At 36.8% G+C, this 22,359-nt stretch overlaps 1 protein-coding gene across 4 annotated transcripts in view; it reads left to right on the top strand.

Annotated features, from left to right (window-relative positions):
* LOC129775535 (discoidin domain-containing receptor 2) overlaps nt 1-22,359 on the top strand; it is a 631,586-nt gene that overhangs the window by 551,414 nt on the left and 57,813 nt on the right. For all 4 annotated transcript variants that reach the window (XM_055780375.1, XM_055780374.1, XM_055780376.1 and 1 more), the window contains 2 exons: nt 7,014-7,259; nt 13,118-13,210. In XM_055780375.1, coding sequence (XP_055636350.1) covers nt 7,014-7,259; nt 13,118-13,210 — 339 coding nt within the window. The remainder of the gene's footprint in view (nt 1-7,013; nt 7,260-13,117; nt 13,211-22,359) is intronic.

Here is a 22,359-nt window from a genome sequence, read left to right as displayed (position 1 = left end):
GCTTTATAATTAAAGTTATTCTGTAGTCCTAAATTTCTGAGATTGTTGAGTGACATATTGAAATTGATTAATAGAAGAATAAGATTTCACTTGATATGTCGATGTTTGAAATCGGCTCAATGGTTGAAAGAATGGAAGGTTTGGAAAAAAATATGAGTGTGTTTTTTTAATTCTTAACTTTCAAACCATTGAACTTGTTTCAAGGATCAAAATTTCAAATAGAATCTTATCTTTCTATGAATCCGCAAACATGCCTAGTAGTAATATAAAAAACCTAACTTAAAACGACAAAAAGAGCCTTTGATTGCAATAAACTCAAACTCAAAAAATAAAAGCACATTATAAAATGTTTTAGTTTTGCAGTTTGTTTGACAAATGTTTTCATTTAAAAATATTCAGTAGAACCTCCCTTATTTGCGAGCGGATGATCCGCGGTGCGAATTGCCGAAATTTGTCAATGAGTGGTAGAGTCTTGCTCTTTTGTATTGGTCATGGCTTTCACATTTTCTGATCACTGATGTAAACGAACTTACAGATGGATGGTTCAATAATTTCTGTATTGATAAAACATAGTTTTCATGCTAAAATCTCTTTTTTTCGTGTCTGTACCTAATTTTTAGCCTTTTATTGCGTTATCCGCGTTTTTCGTTATACGCGGTGATCTAGACCGATTATTTCGTGGATAATCTGGGTTCTAACTGCATATAAAAATATAAAGTGAATTATATCACATACACTATTCAAGGAAGTTAAAGATATTTCTATTATATTATTTTTGTATTATTACAGCCATTCCATGACTAACCGATATAGTGGTCCTCAGATGTTCGTCAAAAGTGGTTTTCTTTATTGCAAAACATTAGACCCCTATTTTTTCATTTTAGGGTGGTCCGAAAAATCATTTTTTCCACTTTTTCCCAAAATGCTTAACATTTGAACCACTGAACTGATTTAGATAATCGACAAATTAAATTTAAGCCAATGAGCTAGTCTTTTATCAAAATATATTATTGTTAATTGAACCAGCAAATAATGGATTTTATTTCCGTGATTATTGATTGTAGTCGAGTTGAACTTTGGAAAATCATATCTCAAAAATGAAGAAGCCTTTCTGATATCTAGATATGTGAGTTGAAAAATCCTCAGTTTTAAAGAAAAAAAAATATATAGCGCCCTCTAGTCAAAGTCAAGAAAACAAAAAAAAACGACTACAATCAATAATTGCGAAAATAAAATCCATTTTTTGCATGCTCAATTTTTGAGGTAGAATTACATCTTTCAGGAAGGGTGCCAAATCAGAAAACAGGTCACGTTTTTATGACACAAAGTTAAAGTTAATAATTATTTTCACTGTGAACGAATTCTCATGATTTGCATACCAATCGAATCGGAAATTCTCTAAGATTTGTTTGATATGCTATACATTACAATTCGCTAATCTATAAACTATCTAAATTTATGATAACTGGAAGAACTTCCTTTTTCCCATACATTTGTTCTGCCGATTTGTGTACTAACCCTACCCGTATTTCGAATGCTTATAACTTGAACATTTCTTAACAGATCGGAAAGATGTTTGCATCAATTGATAGGAAATATTTCTACGCGTCTACCACAATTATAAAATATTATTTTTCATGAGATGAACAATTGAATAACTGTAAAATGTCAAGCGTTATCTAAAAGCTCTAACTGCCAAGTTTTGATTGGCCCGATTTACGGTTTCCCCTACACAGACTTCAAAATCTATATAACTGTGGAAATCCGCTTTGCAAATATACATGCAAGTCGGGGGTATTTTTGTTTCCACCGAGCTGTGTTTCCCTAACACGGACTTCAAAATCAATGTGCCTGGGGGAATCCGCTTTGTCAAAACTTGAAAGTTGGGAGTATTTTTTGGTGTTGAGTACTTTTATACTCGCTTGTCGTTGTGCAGACCGGAATATGTGTCTCTAAAACGTACTTTCAAACTGAGAAGCCTGGGATGACGATATTCCCAAATTCAGATACTAGAGGTGAATGAACTTTCGCGGTTCGAGAACTACGTAAACATGAGATGTGCAATAATTTCAGAGGGAAATGTAAAATATAATGATCGTTTGACAATTATTCCGTTCACATATAACATAAGAACATAATCTATTACAAAAATTTCGATGCATTCTAAAATAATAATCGAAGTGGTAAACAAGCGGATTGCATAATGTAATTGTGTAGTTCTACGTCGAAAATATGCGGTCGTGCCCTAGATACAACCCCTTACAATTTTTTATTAATAAAATACTAGTTAATTGGTTTCAATTTGCTGTGTCGATCATCTTAATCGGTTCAGTGTTGTGAATTTGTCAAAAAAGGCCACAGGAAGGTTGTGTCCGAGACACGACCGCATAGTTGACGTAGGATTCCGTTGGCTATCTGTTGATTTTGGATATGTTTGAAGAATTACATCGTTAAACTCTTTGATAATGATTTGGTGGCCCTGAAAAGAGCCGTTTTGTTTGGTTGTTGTGTATTGTTTGTTCACTCCACCAGTGTTTATCGAGAGATGATGACAGAAGAATGGTAAACAGTCATTGGATGGTGCGTATCTGATAAAAGATACCGTGGAACGTGGTGGAACGAGATATGATGAAACCCGCTCTGTGATCCTAGACGAGATGCCTCCTATGTTATGTATGGATGAAACAAAGAAAAAAAACTCACCAATGTAATAAGATAATTACCAATACCGAACACAACTATCATTTTTCTCATCAGTAAAAACATGTTACAGTAGAACCCCGATTATCCGAGAAATAGTCGGGCTAGATCACCGCGTATAACCAAAATCGCGGATAAAGCAATAAAGGGCTAAAAATGAGGTACTAACACGAAAAAAGATATTTTAGCATGAAAACTATGTTTTATAAATACAGAAATCGTTGAACTATCCATCTGTAAGGTCGTTTACATTAATGATCAGATAATGTGAAAGCCATGACCAAAACAAAAGAGCAAGACTCTACCACTAGGTTTATGGAATTACTAAGGAACTCGCATTCCCGGGTAATCCGCACCACGGATCATCCGCTTGCGGATAATCGAGGTTTTACTGTACTTTAATATAGAGGAAACATACTAGAAATGGAAAAGGTAGTTTTCTTTTATAACTTTTACTTTCAGAGTCTTTATTCAACCCAACGCGAATTTTAATTGGATTAACAGCACCTAATACTATATGTAGAGCATATGGGAAATCACTTTTTCGAATATTTCTTCACTTTTCCAATTTTTTTCGCCGTATAAACTTCCCTTGGGTGAAAATGAACACAACAAAACAGACAGCTTAAACCAAACGACCCGTTCTCGAGCGGTAACACACCTTGGTTTTTATTTATAAAAATTGAAATAAATCGTTTCATATATCAAGTCATTTACAACTGCTTTTCACAATAGACGATCGCTCATTGATATTAAATTTCACGAAGCAACCAACATTAAAGTTTCAGATTTAAATTTTATTTGCTACAAATAATCGTATCTCTCACCTTACCTGCAATATAAAAATACCCCCGACTTGCATATATTTGCAATGCCGATTACCCCTGGGCACCTTGGTTTTGATGTCTCTGTTAGGGAACACATCTCGGTAGGAACAAAAACTTCCCCACTTTCATGTATTTGCAATGCCGGTTTCCCCCTGGCAGTTTGGTTTTGATGTCTCTGTTAGGGAACACATTTCGGTGGGAGCAAAAGCTCCCCCTACTTCTATGTATTTACAATGCCGATTTCCCCCAGGCAGCTTGGTTTTGATGTCTCTGTTAGGGAACCGCCGCATGTGTCGTCAATTTCGACCAATCAGAAGTGGGTATTTCCGTTAGGATAGGGGTTGAGATTTTTCGATTGGTCGATAGTAAGTTTCATGACATTTTTTATTTTCTTCACCATAAAAAATTGTTATGGAGTGCCAAAATCGATCGACGCAAAAATTTCATCAATCCATCATGAAATGACTGAGCAATAAGCGTTTGAAATTGGACAATTTTTACGATGTGCTTGATTTTCGATTTCCAATTTGTACCCCAATATGTTCCTGGAAGACGTAATCCTACGTCAAAAATTTTTGGAAAAAAGTGGAAAAAAAATATATTTCGAACCACCCTTAAATGGTAATGGGCACCCTAATAAAAAAAAATATAAAAAATACGGGTCTAATATTTTGCGATAAAGAACAAAATTACCACTTTTGACGAAAGTCTGAGATCTACTATATCGGTTTGGTATGGAATGGCTGACTATCTATATTTACTTATATTATTATCAATATTTTCTGGACTTATTTCACAGAATTCAAGCTACTGAGAACAAAATTGACTAGGGTTATAAATAAATCAATGAGTTATGTCGTGTTTAATAAAATACTATAAAATTAAACGTCTCTTGAAATTAAACCATTGAAACTTTCACAGTTTTCAACAGCACATAGTTTCTTTCCCATTTTTGTGATTTAATGAATCCTTTTCGACAAACATAAAATACTACTAAATACCAATTATAATGTTTTCATTGCCAACATCACATATGTGAAAACAAAAAATATAGATTGGTATCAATTTCGCCTGCAACTAAAAAATTAATTACTAGAAACTAATTGATGCTAATGTTTCATTACCTTGTAAATTCTAAATACAATATCACGACCAACAGAAGATATTTTCAGAAATAAAAATGGCTTTTTAGGGAGTGTGTTCGAAACTGAAATAATAAAATTTATTCAGGAATCATGGTTTTATGTTGTTTTTTAAGCGTACATACATTATTCAGACGTAATTATTTAATCATTCAATTTATTCTGATGAAAATGCTTCCAAATATTTTTTTTCACATGTGATGCTCTTACCACTGTCACTTACTTACCACTTACAATCTGTCAATTTTTTCACTGTTTACACTGTTTCTTACCACAAATCGTTGCCACTTTTTTCACTCAAGTTTCACTTCTCTTGTCTGCTTTCAATGTCATAATCCTGTAAGTTATCTGCTGTCAATAATATACTCGAAACTATCTTTTCGGCAATGAAAAAAACACCTTCATAGAATTTCCCATAAACGTATATAGCAATTCAAACCTCCGTTCTGCTGTGAAAGGATAACAGAGGAGCAAACTACCTTCCCACCCGCTCGAAAGAAATGTGTCAATGGTTCCAATTCTCGCAATAAGATAAAACTCGAATGCAGCGAACAATCAAATGAACGAGGCTAATGGGGGTACAATGATTTGCTCTTAGAAGCCAACAGAAGACGTCAACCGCTGCCGCCAACCAAGAATAGCTCGGTCTTCTCCTGGAACCAGCACTTTCGACTCGTTACGAAACGGTAAATTGTATAAGCTCAATTTTCGACGATATTCATGATGTTGTTTTTTTTGTGCGCTTTTGAGTGCTGGCGACACCGAAAGTAAATTAAATAAATATTTGAAATGCACTTTCCATGACTCGTCACTCGATTGCTGATGCAAGAAAGCACACCCGGGCTATTAGGATCGTTTGCAGAAAGTTGGGACAATCGGGGGAAAAAATCTTGATAATATACTCCCGCGACGAATCGAACCATAACTGCTGAACCGTTCGTACTTGGACAAAAGCTTTCCCACCTCTCACATATCCTAAACCGACACCGTTCGCGTTTAGTTTGGTATGTTTTACAATATTTAAACAAGCAGCGCTATGATATTGTTCGTCTACTTCCCGACTTTACTTCACTATCACACCAACACGGTTGGGTGTAGATACGGAATGTTCTTGCCCTTCTTTCAACTCAAAATACACACCAACCATTGCTTGGAGCCATTTAATAAAACAGGCAGCCTTGCAGCAGGACTTGACCGCCGGAAAGCTCTGTATCGCTTTTATGCTGCTCGGTTACTCCACGAAGGACACTGGGCACTGTTGATGCAACGAACGAGACGGAATTTTAAACAGCCAACACACTTCAACTGTTTCTGCTCTAAGTACTGCAGAAATAGCAGCAGCAGAAGTGTATTTACATTCGTACGAATAGGCTTGGATGAGTTTAGGGTAGGCAAATTGGGTGGATATCGGTTTCAGCTATGATTTACGATTCAACTTACCGAATATTGGGAAAAGCTCAACAACAACTCAGACGCTGATGGAAAGGAATACGAAAACTGTTCGTGACAACTTCAGATCTACAAAAATCTGCTTCTCGAATGTTTCTGTGGGAAAGTCCGCAATGGGAACCATACTGCCAGAATGATACACCTGACCCGCTCGGGCTCAGCTAGAAACAGGATAAGCTCCAACGAGAAAAGTCATTTCTTTGCTTGTTCCTTGAATTTTAGTCTATTCTGTAGTTTGCGCACCGGCAATAGGAAATAGTTTGCATTTTGTTCCATTCTTCGGTTCCCTCGAGGGGCCTTTCCTTATTGTAGAGCTGGCTGGCTGTCTGGCGCTGGCGTTGCCGCTTCTGTAGCTGTCCTTCTTGGTCGGAACAACGGACAAAAAGCGGCAGCCGGCGAGGCATTAGTCGAGAGCTGGCAATGCATGAATGAATAGGACAAAATACGAGACACGGACCTGGAGAACCGAGAGCTATATATCGTAAAGTACATGCATTTTACATCACTATTCTGCACGAAATCCACTGGAATGATACTCGGGGTAGTGGTGGCGTTCGTGCTGAGAGCCCGTTTTGGGTCGGGGAAAGGGATAGCAGAAGAATAGCTGCGGGTGGAACGAATGGAAAATAAAGCTTTGCGATAAAGCACGAAGGCTTCTGGACTGTTGAATTGAATTTTGGAGTAGTTTCCGAAAAAAGGTTTGCATTATATTTGAAGCAACCGTTTTCTGTTTCATTCCCTCCGGGTCGAAGCGATTTCCGAGACTAGATCTGTATGAGCAATTAGTGTCTGAGGTAGAGCAAGTTCACATTCACTCTCATGTGACATGATATTACACTTTTCAATTTTGGGATTTGTTCTTTACTGTAATTTTGTATCTCCTTCTCTCCCACAGCTCGAGTCTGGTAGCCGTATCAACGCTGCGTCCCGGCGCTTCGGAGCACGTGAGGAAGGAATTCCGGGCGAAGGCCAAGCAACTCAGCCGACTGAACGATCAGAACATCCTGAGACTGATCGGTGCCTGTCTGAAGGACGAGCCAATTTGTATCGTTTTAGATTACAAATTCAGCACGGACTTGAACCAATTCCTACAGGAGCACACGGCCGAAACCGGCTCGCTCGTGCAGCATAATTCGTTAAGGTAAGTGAAGTGTCACTGCATTGGAATATTTCGATTGCCAGATTTGGTGTGAATAGTATTTTTTCGAGCATTTCATTCTATTTATGTCCGAGAATGAAACATGGTATCGAAATCTGGCAAACGCCATATCACTTTTTTCAGTATAGCTATAATTTTCATCAGTAATGCAATTCCACTAATACTTCCGGCTTGAATGGTTGTAGAATTTTGTAGCATTCTGTACCATGTCCAAAGACCGCCGTAGCTCGTTTGCTACCTTTTTTCAAAGCTTGACTTTTAGCTTTTCCTTTCTGACTATAGCGCTGCTTCCGAACCTTAACACTTTAAGGACCGGGAAGAAATACGTAAGACATACGCCTGGAACCGCACGTTTTGACTTGTGTGAAGTTGCTTGCTTTGCTTGCAAGTTTTTAAGAGGCTTCAAACTTTGCAGTTCATTCGCCTCTATGTGTGAAGTTAGCGGATGAAAGTTCAGCGGATAAAAGTTTTTGTTGCGTGCAAGTTTCTGTTCAACGTCTTGCTGGATTTAATGAATAATGAATTATTTCAGTTGAAATAAATTTTTCAAAACTGTTTTTCGATGATCAACGAACTATTTATTATCAAATACGAATTCGAAATTTTTCGTTCATACAATAATATCTCAGTACTGAATGGTCCACAACAACGGTATAGAAATTCAAATGAAAGATAGTTGATAACGTTAATTGGATTTACTATCTTTGAAAAAACAGAAAGAAATCAATTTCTCATTTCTTCCCGCTATTTTTATTCACTACATCTACATTAGGGTGGCAATGGATGTATGGGAAAAATTTCAAAAACCGACCATGTACATTTTGTTTATTGGCTCAAAAAATGACCTGTGCAAAGTTTCAGCTCAATCGGGCATGATTCAGTGGTGCCTCAAAGCACTCAAAGTTTTGATTTTTTGGCCACTCAGTCGATTTTCGTCTAAAATTTGTTTTTCAAGATAATACCAGATTTCGACGTTTTATGCATTTTTGAGTCATTTGGCATCGAAAAACAAAACGATTTTCCAAATTTGTACAGTTGTACAGGTCGGACTCGATTATCCGGAGTATTGATTTTTTTTTTCACTCCGGATAATCGAATTCTCCGGATAATCGATTCAAAAAAAAATTTTTTTATTTTTTTTTTTTGCATGTGTTTTTTGTTGAGGAATTTGATTTTTGATTCATCCCCTTAAGTTAGAAAACACCTTTCTCACATGAAAAAAATAAATTTATCCAGATTCTCTCAGGAGGTGATAGGCGATCATATTTGTTGAAAAAATCCTTCTACGCATATGTTCGAATTTCAACAATGACAGAGTTATAGAATTGTTTTTCTGTTTCGGACTCTGTTGCCTCAAACTGGCTCTACATTAAAAAGTACGCTACGGAAGACAACTCTGTTGCCTTCATTTGAAAGATGAGAAAATTTAGTATAGGATATAGTAGTGGAACATCTAAATTAGTGTATTTTAATAACATTTTGGAAGTGAAAAACTTAAAAGATAATAATTTTTATTGTTTTATTATTACTTTTATCCTAAAAATTGTACTAATTGGATTGTACCTATCAATTAAATTGAAGCTCTCAAACCGCTATAAAATTTGTTCTTTGACACCCAAATTCTATCTTTCTTAATTTGGCTGCAATATCGATATAAAGAATTCCTGATAAAAAATCAAGCAAAATCTCCAAAAATCACTATTTTTACCCCACTGTATATGTAACAGCCACTTAAATTTCACCTAAACGTTGAAACGTTACATTTCTTCTTGAAATAAGTCATATTTGAATAAAAAAAAATGGGTGGGTTATATTTATGATATAACCTGCATGAATTTGCAATGCCAACTCCCCCCCACACCTTGATTCTGAAGTCCGTGTTGGGGAAACACATTTCAGTCGGAACAAAAATATCCCCGACTTTCATGTATTTGCAATGCCGATTTCCCCAAGGCTGCTTGGTTATTATGGCTGTGTTGGGGAAGCCGTAAATCGGGCCAATCAAAACGAGGCAGCTAGGGCGTTTAGATAACCCTTAATATTTTACAGTTATTCAATTCTTTATCTAATGAAAAATAGCATTTTATTAATTACGATAGATGCGTAGAAAAATTTCCTATCAATTGATGCAAACATCTTTCCGATCCGGTAAGGAATGTTCGAGTTATAAGCATTCGGAATCTTTCATTTTTTCCTGCATGTTCTGTGTTTAGGTTTTCATTTTACCCCCCTATATACTCCGGTTAGACGTAGTCCCACGTCAAAAAAATATTTTTTTTCCAAACTGTATATAATCGAGTCTAAAATTGTATATAATCGAATCACATATAACCGAGTCTGTATATAATCGAGTCTGACCTGTATCAAATGAAAGGGATTGAATAATAGAACACAGTTATTTATTAAAAATGCAAATCCAAAATGGCCGCCACCACAAAGTGGCGCCAAATATATATATATATATATATATATATATATTTTTTTTTTTCAAAACCACATCAATATGGGTATCAAATGAAAGTGCTCGACTAGTAGAACAAAGCAGATCATGCAAATTCAAATCCAGGATGGCCACAGTCCATAAATAACTGATTACTTTTTAATGGTTTCATTCAGCTTGCCCTGTTTGTATGTATGTTTGAGTGTTCGTAGGATTGCCCCACATTAATTGATATTTGACCCCGTTCCTGATCACTGATTGTTCTGAAATTTAAAACATACTTTTAATTATGCTGCCATTATAAAACCGCTTGAAAATTCAATTTGGCCGCCCCTAAAAAATGGGCGAATGGCTTGACTTGGAGAATAGACTACATTATGAACAACCCACATTCGAAAAGGTAACCGCCACTAAATAGTCGACTATGTATTTTTTGCATTCCCCTCAATACAGGGAAACTTCGATATAGCGTACCCTCGTTATAACGTACACATTTTCAAAGTCCAAAGGAATAATTTTTTGAATAGTGTTTTTCTGAAAGAACAATGAATTATATTTATTTTGATACTAAAGCTTGGTTTGTATTTTTAACCAATCCCGAAGTACAACTGTTTTGTGATTCCGGATTCTGAATGAATCAAATTTTAATCAACAGTACGAAGAGAAACATCATGAGAAAGGTTGGCTTCGTCTTCTAGTTGAATTTATCCATTAACCTTACTCAAACAGCAACACAATAAAGTAATATAAGCTACGTTTCTGAGTTCTTATTATGTTTGGATATAACGTACAATTTTGAAAGTAAAATGTACGTTATATCGAAGTTACCCTGTATTGTTATCAAATAAAATGATTTGACTAATAGAATACAGTAAATAATTTAAATATTCCGAAGAAAGTTAGGTAAGAAATAAAAATTTAAAAAAAGTTGAATGGTTTTATTGTAGAGATACCATTGTAGTATGCTAATGGTACAGATAATTTACTAAAAACTAGAAAATAAAATAAATAAAACAGCTTTTGGGGTTATACGGATTAATGTACTAAAAACTAGAAAATAATTAGACAAGTAACAGTTAGTAGTTATCACATCCGTTCCTTCATTCATGTTTATGTTGTTGATAATGTAGTGTATTCTCCAAGTCAAGCCATTCAGCCATTGTTTAGCGGCGGCCAAATTGAATTTTTCAATATCATGGAATACGCAGTTTTATAATGGCAATAGAATTCAAGGTATGTTCCAAATTTCAGATCAATCAGTGATCAGGAACGGGGTGAACTTTCAATTAATGTGGGGCAATCCTACGAACATTCAAACATACATACAAACAGGGCAAGCTGAATGAAACCATTAAAAAGTAATCAGTTATTTGGGAACTGCGGCCATCTTGGATTTGTATTTTTCATGATCTACTGTGTTCTGCTAGTCAAGCCCTTTCATTTGATACCCATATTGGCTATCCAATATGGAATTATTATACAAATTATTCAAATTTCCGAAAATCAAAAATAAAATAATCGAATATATAAAGTAATCGAGTCTAAAATTCCGGATAATCGAGTCTCCGGATAATCGAGTCCGACCTGTACAGGTTTTGGGCTATAACTTTTCTTAGACCCTTTTCCGACCAATGGAAATGCTCACCAATGCTCACGTTTCAGTCTATAACTTTACTCTGTCACGATCAAAAAAAAAAAAGAATTATGTGGAAAGATGAATGATTCAATTCTCTATCTAATGAGCATGATTTTGAAGCTGGTAACTTGATAAACAATCGATTTATTTCAATTGAAATAATTCATTATACATTAAATCCAGCAAGACGTTGAACAGAAACTTGCACGCAACAAAAACTTTTATTCGCTAATTTCACTCCAGTCCGTAAAGACGGAATGCGAAAACTCGTGAATTCTCGTGAGCGGTCCGCAAAGTGTTAACTTAGTTGAATTTGTGAGAAGTTCTATTCAAAGCTCAATCCCATGGAACACTCGGTGCGCCGCCAATCCCGCAAATTTTTGTCATTCTGACAGTCGGTATCATGTCCCGACTCACTCAGCAATAATAATTAATACCTTTCTCACTCGCTCGGTAACTGAAAGCGGGCCAATTTCACATCATAACCGATCTTCCAGACCCCAGCATTATTCCTCGAGCGAGCAGACTTTCGCACTTAACCCACCACTTTCGGGTTTCGTTCCTTACGTACGAGAAATGTTATTGTAGCTAGGAGAATATCCAACGATCACTTAGTTTGTAACACTATATAGTTGAGGACATTTCTGCGGTACATCTCCGAGCCTAAGTGAAAAAGGATAATATCACCCAAAAACATATACATGTCAGTTTGTCAAGGTTTGGGGGAAAGCTCACACATCGGTCGTTTCTAGCAACGCAGAGCTTGCCATCGTCATCGAATGAAACGACTACGGAGTGTTGTCTGTACACACAAAAATGTAGTCCCATCGATGTTATATTCAAATGACTACATAACCTACATTCTAGTGTTCAGTTGTTGAAATTTCCTTATCAAACCTTCTTGGTGGATTAAAGCAACGACTTCAATTAGGAAATATTATCATGGATTCTTTTATTTTTCGTGCCCAGTTTCACTGCTTGAAACAGGAGCACAATAAGAGAATAATAATTTTACCATATTGCATTTGCCCGAAAGATGTGTGGTTTAGGATCGGAATCAGGACGAGCAAACGCCGTTCGACTCGACTTGATTCAGCAGCTCAACTTGAGTGTTGGGTTGTTTAGTTATAGTCTGCTCTGCTCTGTTGCGTCCTTCCTGTGCACATGAGCCGAAACGTCGACAACAACCGAAGTGGACCTAAATTTAGCAGCAGCAGCAACGGCTTAAATGCAAAAGTTACATAACCTTAACCCATCCGGAGACTATAATGGAGCGCAGGACTATGTTGTTATTTTACCATTACGTATTCTCCCGTCGCTCACTCCTCTCACATACCGTTTGAATGCCTAGGGGTACGAATAAACCCCCACATATCCAATGCATTGAAACAACAGCAGCACAGGGTGTATCGTATTGGTATTTCAGATCCGGCAAAGCTGGTCTTTCGAAGGAAAGCTATGAAAATACAATCTGAATTCATGTAGACTGATTTTAATATTTAAGAAATAGAATGTATGAATCTAAGGACATCACTGTTTATAATTTAATGACTCTATTAAAAACCCGAATTGACCAAATGAAGATATGACTTCCACAGAACACTCAGCGAGAGCAACACAGACACATTTTTTTCTCATTTCCAACCGACACCTTTACTGCACACAACATATGATTCGAGTTTTGTTGAACTCTGCATCACAGTACCTAAATGCCATTAGTTCTAATTCAATTTTCATTGCTTATCTTTCTTTCTTCCTCCGCAGCTACGGATGTTTAATTTACATCGCCACACAAATAGCTTCCGGTATGAAGTATCTAGAGCAAATGAATGTAGTGCATCGTGATGTAGCAGCTAGGTAAGTGCAGCAGCAGCAGCAGCAGCAATGGAATGCAATTGCATGTGGAATTATGTATTGCGGTATTATATTGTACTCAAATGTGGCTATTCGATGGGGAGGGGGCGAGGTGTGTGCACTAGGATATCCTCCTGCAGCTTCGATAGGATCTAGTCAGGTTTTCCAAAACGAAAGTGCGAGAACCGGGGCGGCTGAGATATGAATAAGGCAAAATGCTGCTGTGCTCATCGCATTTTCGAGCTAGATGAGAAAATGATTGCAAATTTTATTGGCAATATATTTCACAAAACCACACACACGTATAACGAATGTTTGTTGTTATGCAACGATGACCGGGGAAAAGTTGAGAGAGAGTATTATGAAACATTTGAGTGGCAGAACATGAGAGGTTTCGGTCGAATAATACCCAACTGTAGTGCGCTATACCGCTTGCGAATAGTGGAGGAATATTTATCCAAACACACAACAAAAATCATACTTAATTGGGTGAATTCAATGGAAAGAAAATATGTTTAGCATATATCCGCCGCACCATAACAACGTAAATTCCACAATTCATCATACACTGCGTTTCACAACTATAGAACCACTCATTTTTTCTGAGTTTCCAGAGATATGTAAGAAGTTGGTTGAATTGAAGTATATGGCATAGGATGTAATAACTATCTTCATTTCTTCATTCACTGGTCATTTGAACATTATTGTTGTGTTCAGGCGCAAAACATTCAAAAAACTAAAATTCCAGTTTTTTATAATTATAGAACCAGATGGAAAAACTCTCACTCCTTTACAAAATCAACATCAGTTTCACACGAATTACAATAAGTTTCTTCTTCGTAGGTCATCTTTAGTTCTCAATCAGTTCAAATATCCCATTGGAGGTGGTTTCGACCCAGCTGCGCCATGCTGTAGTGTGTATTTCGTTCTAGTTTATTATGAAGATTTAGTCATGTGTTCGAATCTCTTGCGGCCTGTTTTGGGGTATATTTGAAAGTGTATTCAAAAAAAAATTATGAGATAAAATTATGATTTGTCTTCGGATGGTTAATACCTCATAAGATTTGTGTCTGATTGTTGTTTACTAACAAACATCAATTTAGTCTGATTCTCAGACCTAATGATGGCTCGAAACTACAAAAAGAAAACCGATAGAACCAGCATCAACGAAGATGAGATGAAAAGAGCTATCGAACTAGTTTCGAATAAAACGTTTTCATGATTCTAGCTCACAGGGGGTCCAACTGGGTCCATTGTCTTTGCTAATTTCCGAACTTACGGTTGCATAACGGGAAAACTGTTTCTCAATGTTCTGGAACATTTGAAAAAGGTAGCAAAAAGCAACGTAAACGAATCAATTTCAAAAATCAAAAATCAATCAAAAAGTCATTGCACTTTAGAAGCAATTAAATATTGCCGAGAAAATTGCACAATTCATGTATCTTTTCCACCTTATGTCAGAAATCGCTTACAACCGCTGGATGGTTCAGTTATCGGCCCTTTCAAGCAAAAGGTCTCAGTTTTCCAGAACGATCGGCTACTCAATAGGGAGGGTGCCAATGAATGTATGGGAAAAAGTCGACCCTAAAGTTTCGAAAAGTTACCCTATACAAAATGTTCACCACCTCGAAAAAACACCCTATGCCGAATTTCAGCTCAATCGTACTTAAAGGAGAGTGGCGCAAAGTGGTCAAAGTTTGAGTTTTTTGAATATCTAAAAATCACCCAAGGGAAGAGTAAAGGAAATCGGGGTTTTCGAAAAAAAATTCTTGCTACGAAATGTTGATTTGCACGATAATATACCCTATGCAAAATATTAACTCATTCGGACTTAATTTACTGGTGTCGCAGATGTTAAAATTTGAGTTTTTTAGAAATCCAAAAAAATCACCGCAAATCGGGGTTTTCAAACAAAAAAGTTCGATACCAAATATCTTAAAATTGCATGACACGTGGAGATTTACAGTTATCTAAAAAAAAAATTATTAAAAATCGATTTTCAGGCGAAAAACGACCAAGTGCCAAAAAAAACATTTTTTTCATAAAATAAAATTCCGAGGTAACTGTAAATTTCGACGATTAATGCAATTTTAAGACATTTGGCATGAAACTTTTTTTTGAAAACCTCGATTTTAGGTGATTTTTTGTTTTTCAAAAAACTCAAATCATAACGTCTGCGACACCAGTAGATTAATTTCCGAATCATCTAATATTTTGCATAGGGCATATTATCGTACAAATGAACATTTTGTAGCAAGTTCCGAATGAAAAATCGAGATAACTATTTTTATTGGCACCCAAAACCATACTTTTCGTTTCGTACTCCGAAAAAAAGTCCCAGAATGCCATACTGGAAAAACTATTTCTATACACGACCTTTCAGGTATAGTTTCATCGGTTTATAATGCTTCTTTCATCTGAGTAATATCCTAGCTGAATTCAAAATGACAGGTTGCTATTCATTCTCAAGAAAGTTTTTTTCGAATAAGGATTTTGAATGCTCAAATGATTTCAACTACTGGAGCGTAGGTAGCAACTGATTCATTGGGTAATACAACAATGCTGCAAAACATTGCGTCTACAGCACAATTAAAATTTTACTTAGGCAACTTTGTCCCCGGAAAATGTTGAACCTTTTCCAAAAACTTCACCACGGAAAACCACCACTCGAAAACGGAAGAAAGCTAAATCACGATTTTTTACTGACTCTCGTAGCAAGCAGTTTCCTTTCAGACAAATACTGATAAACAGAAAAATGCAGGATATGCTGGAGATAAGAGTAAACACATTCGGACAAAAAGGGAATTTTCAAAAATTCGAATAAACCATTCCTAATCGCATCAACGCACACCTACAACACGCTCTTATGATACATTGATGACCAAATGACAACCAAAATTGATTCAGGTTTTTTTTTAAGTTTACAAAAAATATTAAAAATCAAGGAAAAAAAGTGTTCGAATTTGCCCCCCTCTCCCCTATCATTCGATTTTGATCGATATCCAAACACTGGTTGTCAAGCGCACGCGTCCACGTCCAAACCAGGCGCAAACGGTACCAATCTATTGGTAATTCCTTCAAAGCTTCTGACACGCACCAATGCTTACGTTATACTTGACCGCTATGTTCCGAAAGGATACGCCATCTTCGCGGTCCTTAGCTATTAGTTTCCGCACAGAAATTTCGATTTTCATGATCAGTAAGAAAAACTACTCGCGAATTCGTACTCAGAATCATAAACTCAATCTGACTATAGAGAATTATGGAAACCAAACATTTTCGTACAGAAATGTCATTGATATCAGTAATGACGCGCCATTTTCAGCTATGCGAAATTTTTTTTTGTGCCACATTCAAAATGACCGTTTCAACAACATTATTCATTTGTTCACAAATATGATCAAATCTGGCGCATCCAATGTACAAATCTTGTACTGCAATCCAAAAACAATGTTTGTTGTGATAAATGATATCATACTTATGTAAAACAAACGATTCATGATGTAAAACGTAAAACAAATGATTCATGAAGAACAATTTTAAACAGTGTATTCTTTATAACAGGAAATGAGGATGGTATTGTGTATATTGTGCATATTGTTTAAAAATATCTAAAGGCTATCTCAAATATCAAGTTCGAGAAGTATTTTGAGGATTGGTAGAAGGGCTGGTATAAGTACATAATATCTAATGTAGATGATTTTGAAGGCGACAATCGAACCAATGACCTTATTTCTTCTTAATAAGTTTAAGGTCCATCACTTCTACGATCATCTAACTTCAGATGAGTCCCACCTCAAGAATCTACTTCCAAATATTTCGCTAGTGTTTCAACTCAAGTAATTCACAAAATATTAAAAAAAGTAGAAGGGTCTGAGCCTAGAGGCACGGATGGAAGTTTGACGTAGGACTGTGATTGTTCAGAACACTTGGTCATTTTAAATGTAATTCTTTTCATTGTTCAGAAATCTGTTAGTTGACCTCTTTTGAACTCTAAATAGGCCGTTTGTTGTATGTACACATAACCTTCAAACGGTTTGTAACGAACAAAGAAAGAGAATAAGCTTCTGGCTGGAAGTTCAACTGTGTAACTGAAAATGATTAATGAATATCAATGGGACACATAACAGGTTGTAATGGTAGACGAAGTATATGTGAATCGGTAAACAAAAAAAATATCACGTCATTGATTACATTTAATATGAAATTTATGGGGAAGAAACGAAAAAACAAGTTGAAAATACTCACAATTTCGTGATATTCTGAGATAAAATACACATGAAAACAAGTGCTTTATTTTGAATAGATAGCTATGGTATTGTGATTTATTTCCATTGTCTTATTCTTATTATTAGTCATCAGGAGCTGTAGCTTTTTCGGTGAAATAATTCTTCGTTTGTAGACTATCACAATCAAGTCGTATTGGTTCTACTGCTCAATCTATCATAGAAGGTATTGAGTCATTGAGAATTATGGATATGAGGCATGAAGAATATTAATAAAGGGTGTGTCACATCAAATTGCATCACGGAAAAAACGCTGTAGAAATTCGCCCAGTAGACCGATCCTTTTGAAATTTTTAGACAGTAAAATAAAAACTATTAAACAACTTCTGGCATTTTCCATTTTTCATACTTCGAGCCCAAGCCCGTATGCTCGCACCTTCCTCTTTACCCCGTCCATAAGGTTCTGTACAACGTCAGGTTGTAGTTTTTTTTTAACAGAAAACCATTTTCTCTTGAAGTCCGCCTCCGATTTGACAACTTTTGGGTTCTTCCGGAGGGCCTGCTACATAATCGCCCAATATTTCTCTATTGGGCAAAGCTCCGGCGCGTTGGGCGGGTTCATTTCCTTTGGCACGAAGGTGACCCCGTTGGCTTCGTACCACTCCAACACGTCCTTTGAATAGTGGCACGAAGCGAGATCCGGCCAGAAGATGGTCGAGCCCTCGTGCTGCTTCAATAGTGGTAGTAAGCGCTTCTGTAGGCACTCCTTAAGGTAAACCTACCCGTTTACCGTGCCGGTCATCACGAAGGGGGCGCTCCGCTTTCCGCAAGAGCAGATCGCTTGCCACACCATGTACTTTTTGGCAAACTTGGATAGTTTCTGTATGCGAATCTCCTCCGGAATGCTGAATTTGTCCTCTGCGGAGAAGAACAACAGGCCCGGCAGCTGACGAAAGTCCGCTTTGACGTAGGTTTCGTCGTCCATTACCAGGCAATGCGGCTTCGTCAACATTTCGGTGTACAGCTTCCGGGCTCGCGTCTTCCCCACCATGTTTTGCCTTTCGTCGCGGTTTGGAGCCTTCTGTACCTTGTATGTACGCAGGCCCTCCCGCTGCTTGGTTCGCTGGACGAATGAACTTGACAAATTCAGCTTATTGGCGACATCCCGGACCGAACTTCTCGGATCACGTCTAAACTGCTTAACTACGCGCTTGTGATCTTTTTCACTGACGGAGCATCCATTTTTGCCGTTCTTCACCTTCCGGTCGATGGTTAGGTTCTCGAAGTATCGTTTTAGTACTCTGCTGACCGTGGATTGGACGTTTCCCAGCATCTTACCGATGTCCCGATGTGACAACTCCGGATTCTCGAAATGAGTGCACAGGATTAATTCACGACGCTCTTTTTCGTTCGACGACATTTTTCCAAATTTACGAAAAATTGACAGTGAAGCATGGCCAACGTGATCTATACACTCTTATCTGATTTTAAAGCGAAAGCTGAAGATATAATTCCTAAAAATTAAATTTCTACAGCGTTTTTTCCGTGATGCAATTTGATGTGACACACCCTTTATTTCGGATGTTATGGATGATTTATGATTTTTTACTCTTGCTTGATGTCAATCAAGACCTTTCGGCGAGCCGTCCGTTTTGATTTCCTGAGGCATGAGAATCGTTGGTCTTTCTGACAGTAGGAACAGCTAAAAATAAACATTTTTGTGTAATAATTGTAACTATAATATGGATTTGTTCAAATTTACCTGTTGGTATCAGTCTTCGACAATACAATACTTCCAAGCCATCGATATGAATGAAACAATCTGGACTGAAGTGAAGCGAGCAAATATACATGTGTTTAGTATTGCTGTTTAGCTCCTGTCCAAAGAATCGAAGCCATTGCTTCCGAAAAGTCACATCCCTTGGGGATCGATGGAATGATAATTTGTGGGATATGTTTTCATAATTTGAGTTGGACTCGAGCCAGGGTATCGATGGCTGAATACTCACGCATCCGGGTGCCACACATCGATCCATAGAGTTATCTGAAAATAGAAATATTTTATACTAGCTGACCCGGCAAACTTCGTCTCGCCCAAAATTTGTTTTTTGTTATCAATACCTTCAAACATTCACGTTTTCTTACTAAGCGCAAGTTTATGAGTCCAATCGCAGAACTGTTCATTGATTGATCTTCTAATCGACCCCGTTGAATTTACCTTTTACTAAAAAAAATCCTAGTACTTGTACCAAAACTCACCATTATAATATCAGATTATTTTCAGACACAATTCTCGTTCAAGATTTTTCAACCACTTGCAAATAACATGTTTCTCCGTTACATGGAATAAATGTTTGATACAGAAAATATGATATAATAAAGACAGACCCCTCCCCTCTTCTCCCCTTAGAGAGGAGAGAAGAGGACAGTGGTTGTTTATAACCACCATAGAAACATTTATTGCACCCTACAACCCTACCCCTACAAGATGTCGATCTGTTCAGTAGTTTCTGAGTCCATAAGAATCAGACAGACAGACAGACAGAAAACCATTTATATATATATATATATATATATATATATATATATATATATATATATATATATATATATATATATATAGAATATATATTCCTTCGCAGTCGGGCCGCCGTAAAAAGACCACTTTAAAAAGCAACACAGAAACAACACATCCTGGGTACTAGTTCCGTTATTTTAAATTTAATGTTTTCAAATAGATATTTTCAAATAAAATGTAGCAAAACACGTAATATTCGCAACAAAAAAAAACTTGTTATGAATTGCTTTGCGATTGCTGCTTTCCGTCAAAGCTAAGATGTCATAGTTGAGAGTGTATAAGTGAATCGTATCAGACACACATCGAGTCCAGGATACCTTCTCATAAACGTACCCTGTACTTCAACATCTTATTAACGAATAGAACGAATTATTGCACGCAATTTTGTGTTACATGCAACATTCATGGGAACGAAGTTGGAAGAAAGAATGTATAATACATGATTTACCTTCGCATCCGCTCGCAAAACATACCTTTTTTATTTGTTAGATTGTCCACTTGTTTTATTATTTCCACTGTTGATGTCTCAGGCGAAAAAAAAACTGGATAAATCTGCCGTCTAATGGTATATATTATAACATATATTGTAAGAACGATTCTGCGTAATATGCAATTGAAAACTCTTAATAAACGTTACATTTTTCGTAGACCTAGTCAAGACCTAGTCCTACGTCTTTGACATTTATCGAGAGGTTCCATCTGAGAATTGGCAGTGAATCTCATTTCGACCATTAGCTTGAGAGAACCACTCTTAGGTTATAGGGTATTAGCTGCATGGTTCATGGATGGATGTTTCACACAAAAAACGAATCATATCCGCTTGCAGATATTGTCCAACCCTCAGAAGCACACTGACACAGTTCAGAATACAGAACTTGCAGACAACGATTTTGGAAAGGGACTTAAGATCTAACCGATCATTATGCCGAAATTATGCATCTTCGAATAGAGGATATTTCGCAACCTCGGAATATCAATACGACATCATCGGTTCATCGTTTCAATCAAAAATAAAACAGGGACCGAACTAAATCGACCATTTTTCTTTGGCGATCATTATGTGTGGGATATGGCGAGACACATGCATTGGGAGTTTAATAATAATGCGATATTAATAAGGTACCATTCTGCTATGTAACGTGTAACAAACTAGGTTAAATTACGAAGCGCTCTTCCCGCAGCAAAGTTGCTCCCTTTATGGCCCATGCATACACATTTACCATAGGTGCGGTGCTATAATGCCCCTACAGGGACCTTAAATCATCATTAGCTCTCGAAACTGTGTACTCGCATCTCCACATGCTTGTACTTCTGGAACAAGCGCATGTGAGCGGGGCATCGTTGAATCATAACTAGGAGCATATATAGATACCAAAACTTGCTTGCTCAGTTACACTTCTTTACGCTTGTGTACAGACTCAACATAAGTCGATGCGGCGCGGTGGAACAACTTTTCGGATGCACTTAATTGTGATTCATTATATTGCACCGAGAATCAGTTTTGTGGTTGAACCTTCTAATAACTCCAGTGAAAAAATACTGTTCGCGGATTGAATTTCCAGGAGGAAGAATCAAATGGAATAATTACCTGGGCGTTACCTGCTTATAATTAAATGAAACGGCATTAAAAGCTGTTTCGCTGTTCAATGCACGGAACAATGTCACCAATATCATTGCATAATGACCGTCTCGTTATCATCAACATAATTATTCCATAAAAAAATCGATGAGAAAACTGCCAGAGTGTCCCAACATGATTATGTTCAGCAAAGGATACTAAATAATACAATTTTATTGAATTGTAACAAATTCAAGTGAAATTTAATTTGAATCAAAACAAAAACTTAATACAACATAAAATAAGAAGCATATAGCCAGTTTGTTTTTCTTGTTTAATGTATCAAGCCAACTTTATGATCGTAAGGCAAAGCAAATATCTGTTCCAGCTATTGAGGTTGCGTTCGTACCATAGCATTAAAAAGTTCAGAACTGCCCTCCATCATATCTTCGCAACATTTCGTTCCCTGGAAACAAAGTCGCAGGTGATGAATGGACTCCATTATTCGCACATCTCGTTAAAAATACACCATTATGCTATCTGTTTTGCTTTTTTCAATCCATTTTCGCAAACTAATTTATCCCCCTAACAGTGCTACTAATAGTAATCAAGTTCTGCTTCGCATCTTGGATTATACATAACCACCCCTTGCTATCAGCTATCAGCAGTGAGAGTGGGGTTAGGTAAAAAATTACTTTCCACACTTTCTAAATGGTGAATGTTTCATTATTATTATGATTTATGTCGTGATCCCGGCCGAATGAAGAGATTTCCAAGTACGAAGGGCGAA

Source organism: Toxorhynchites rutilus, chromosome 3, assembly GCF_029784135.1.
Source record: "Toxorhynchites rutilus septentrionalis strain SRP chromosome 3, ASM2978413v1, whole genome shotgun sequence".
NCBI classification, from domain to species: Eukaryota; Metazoa; Arthropoda; class Insecta; order Diptera; family Culicidae; genus Toxorhynchites; species Toxorhynchites rutilus.
The sequence above is the reverse complement of the archived record's forward strand: the minus strand, read 5'-3'. Positions and strand labels throughout refer to the sequence as shown.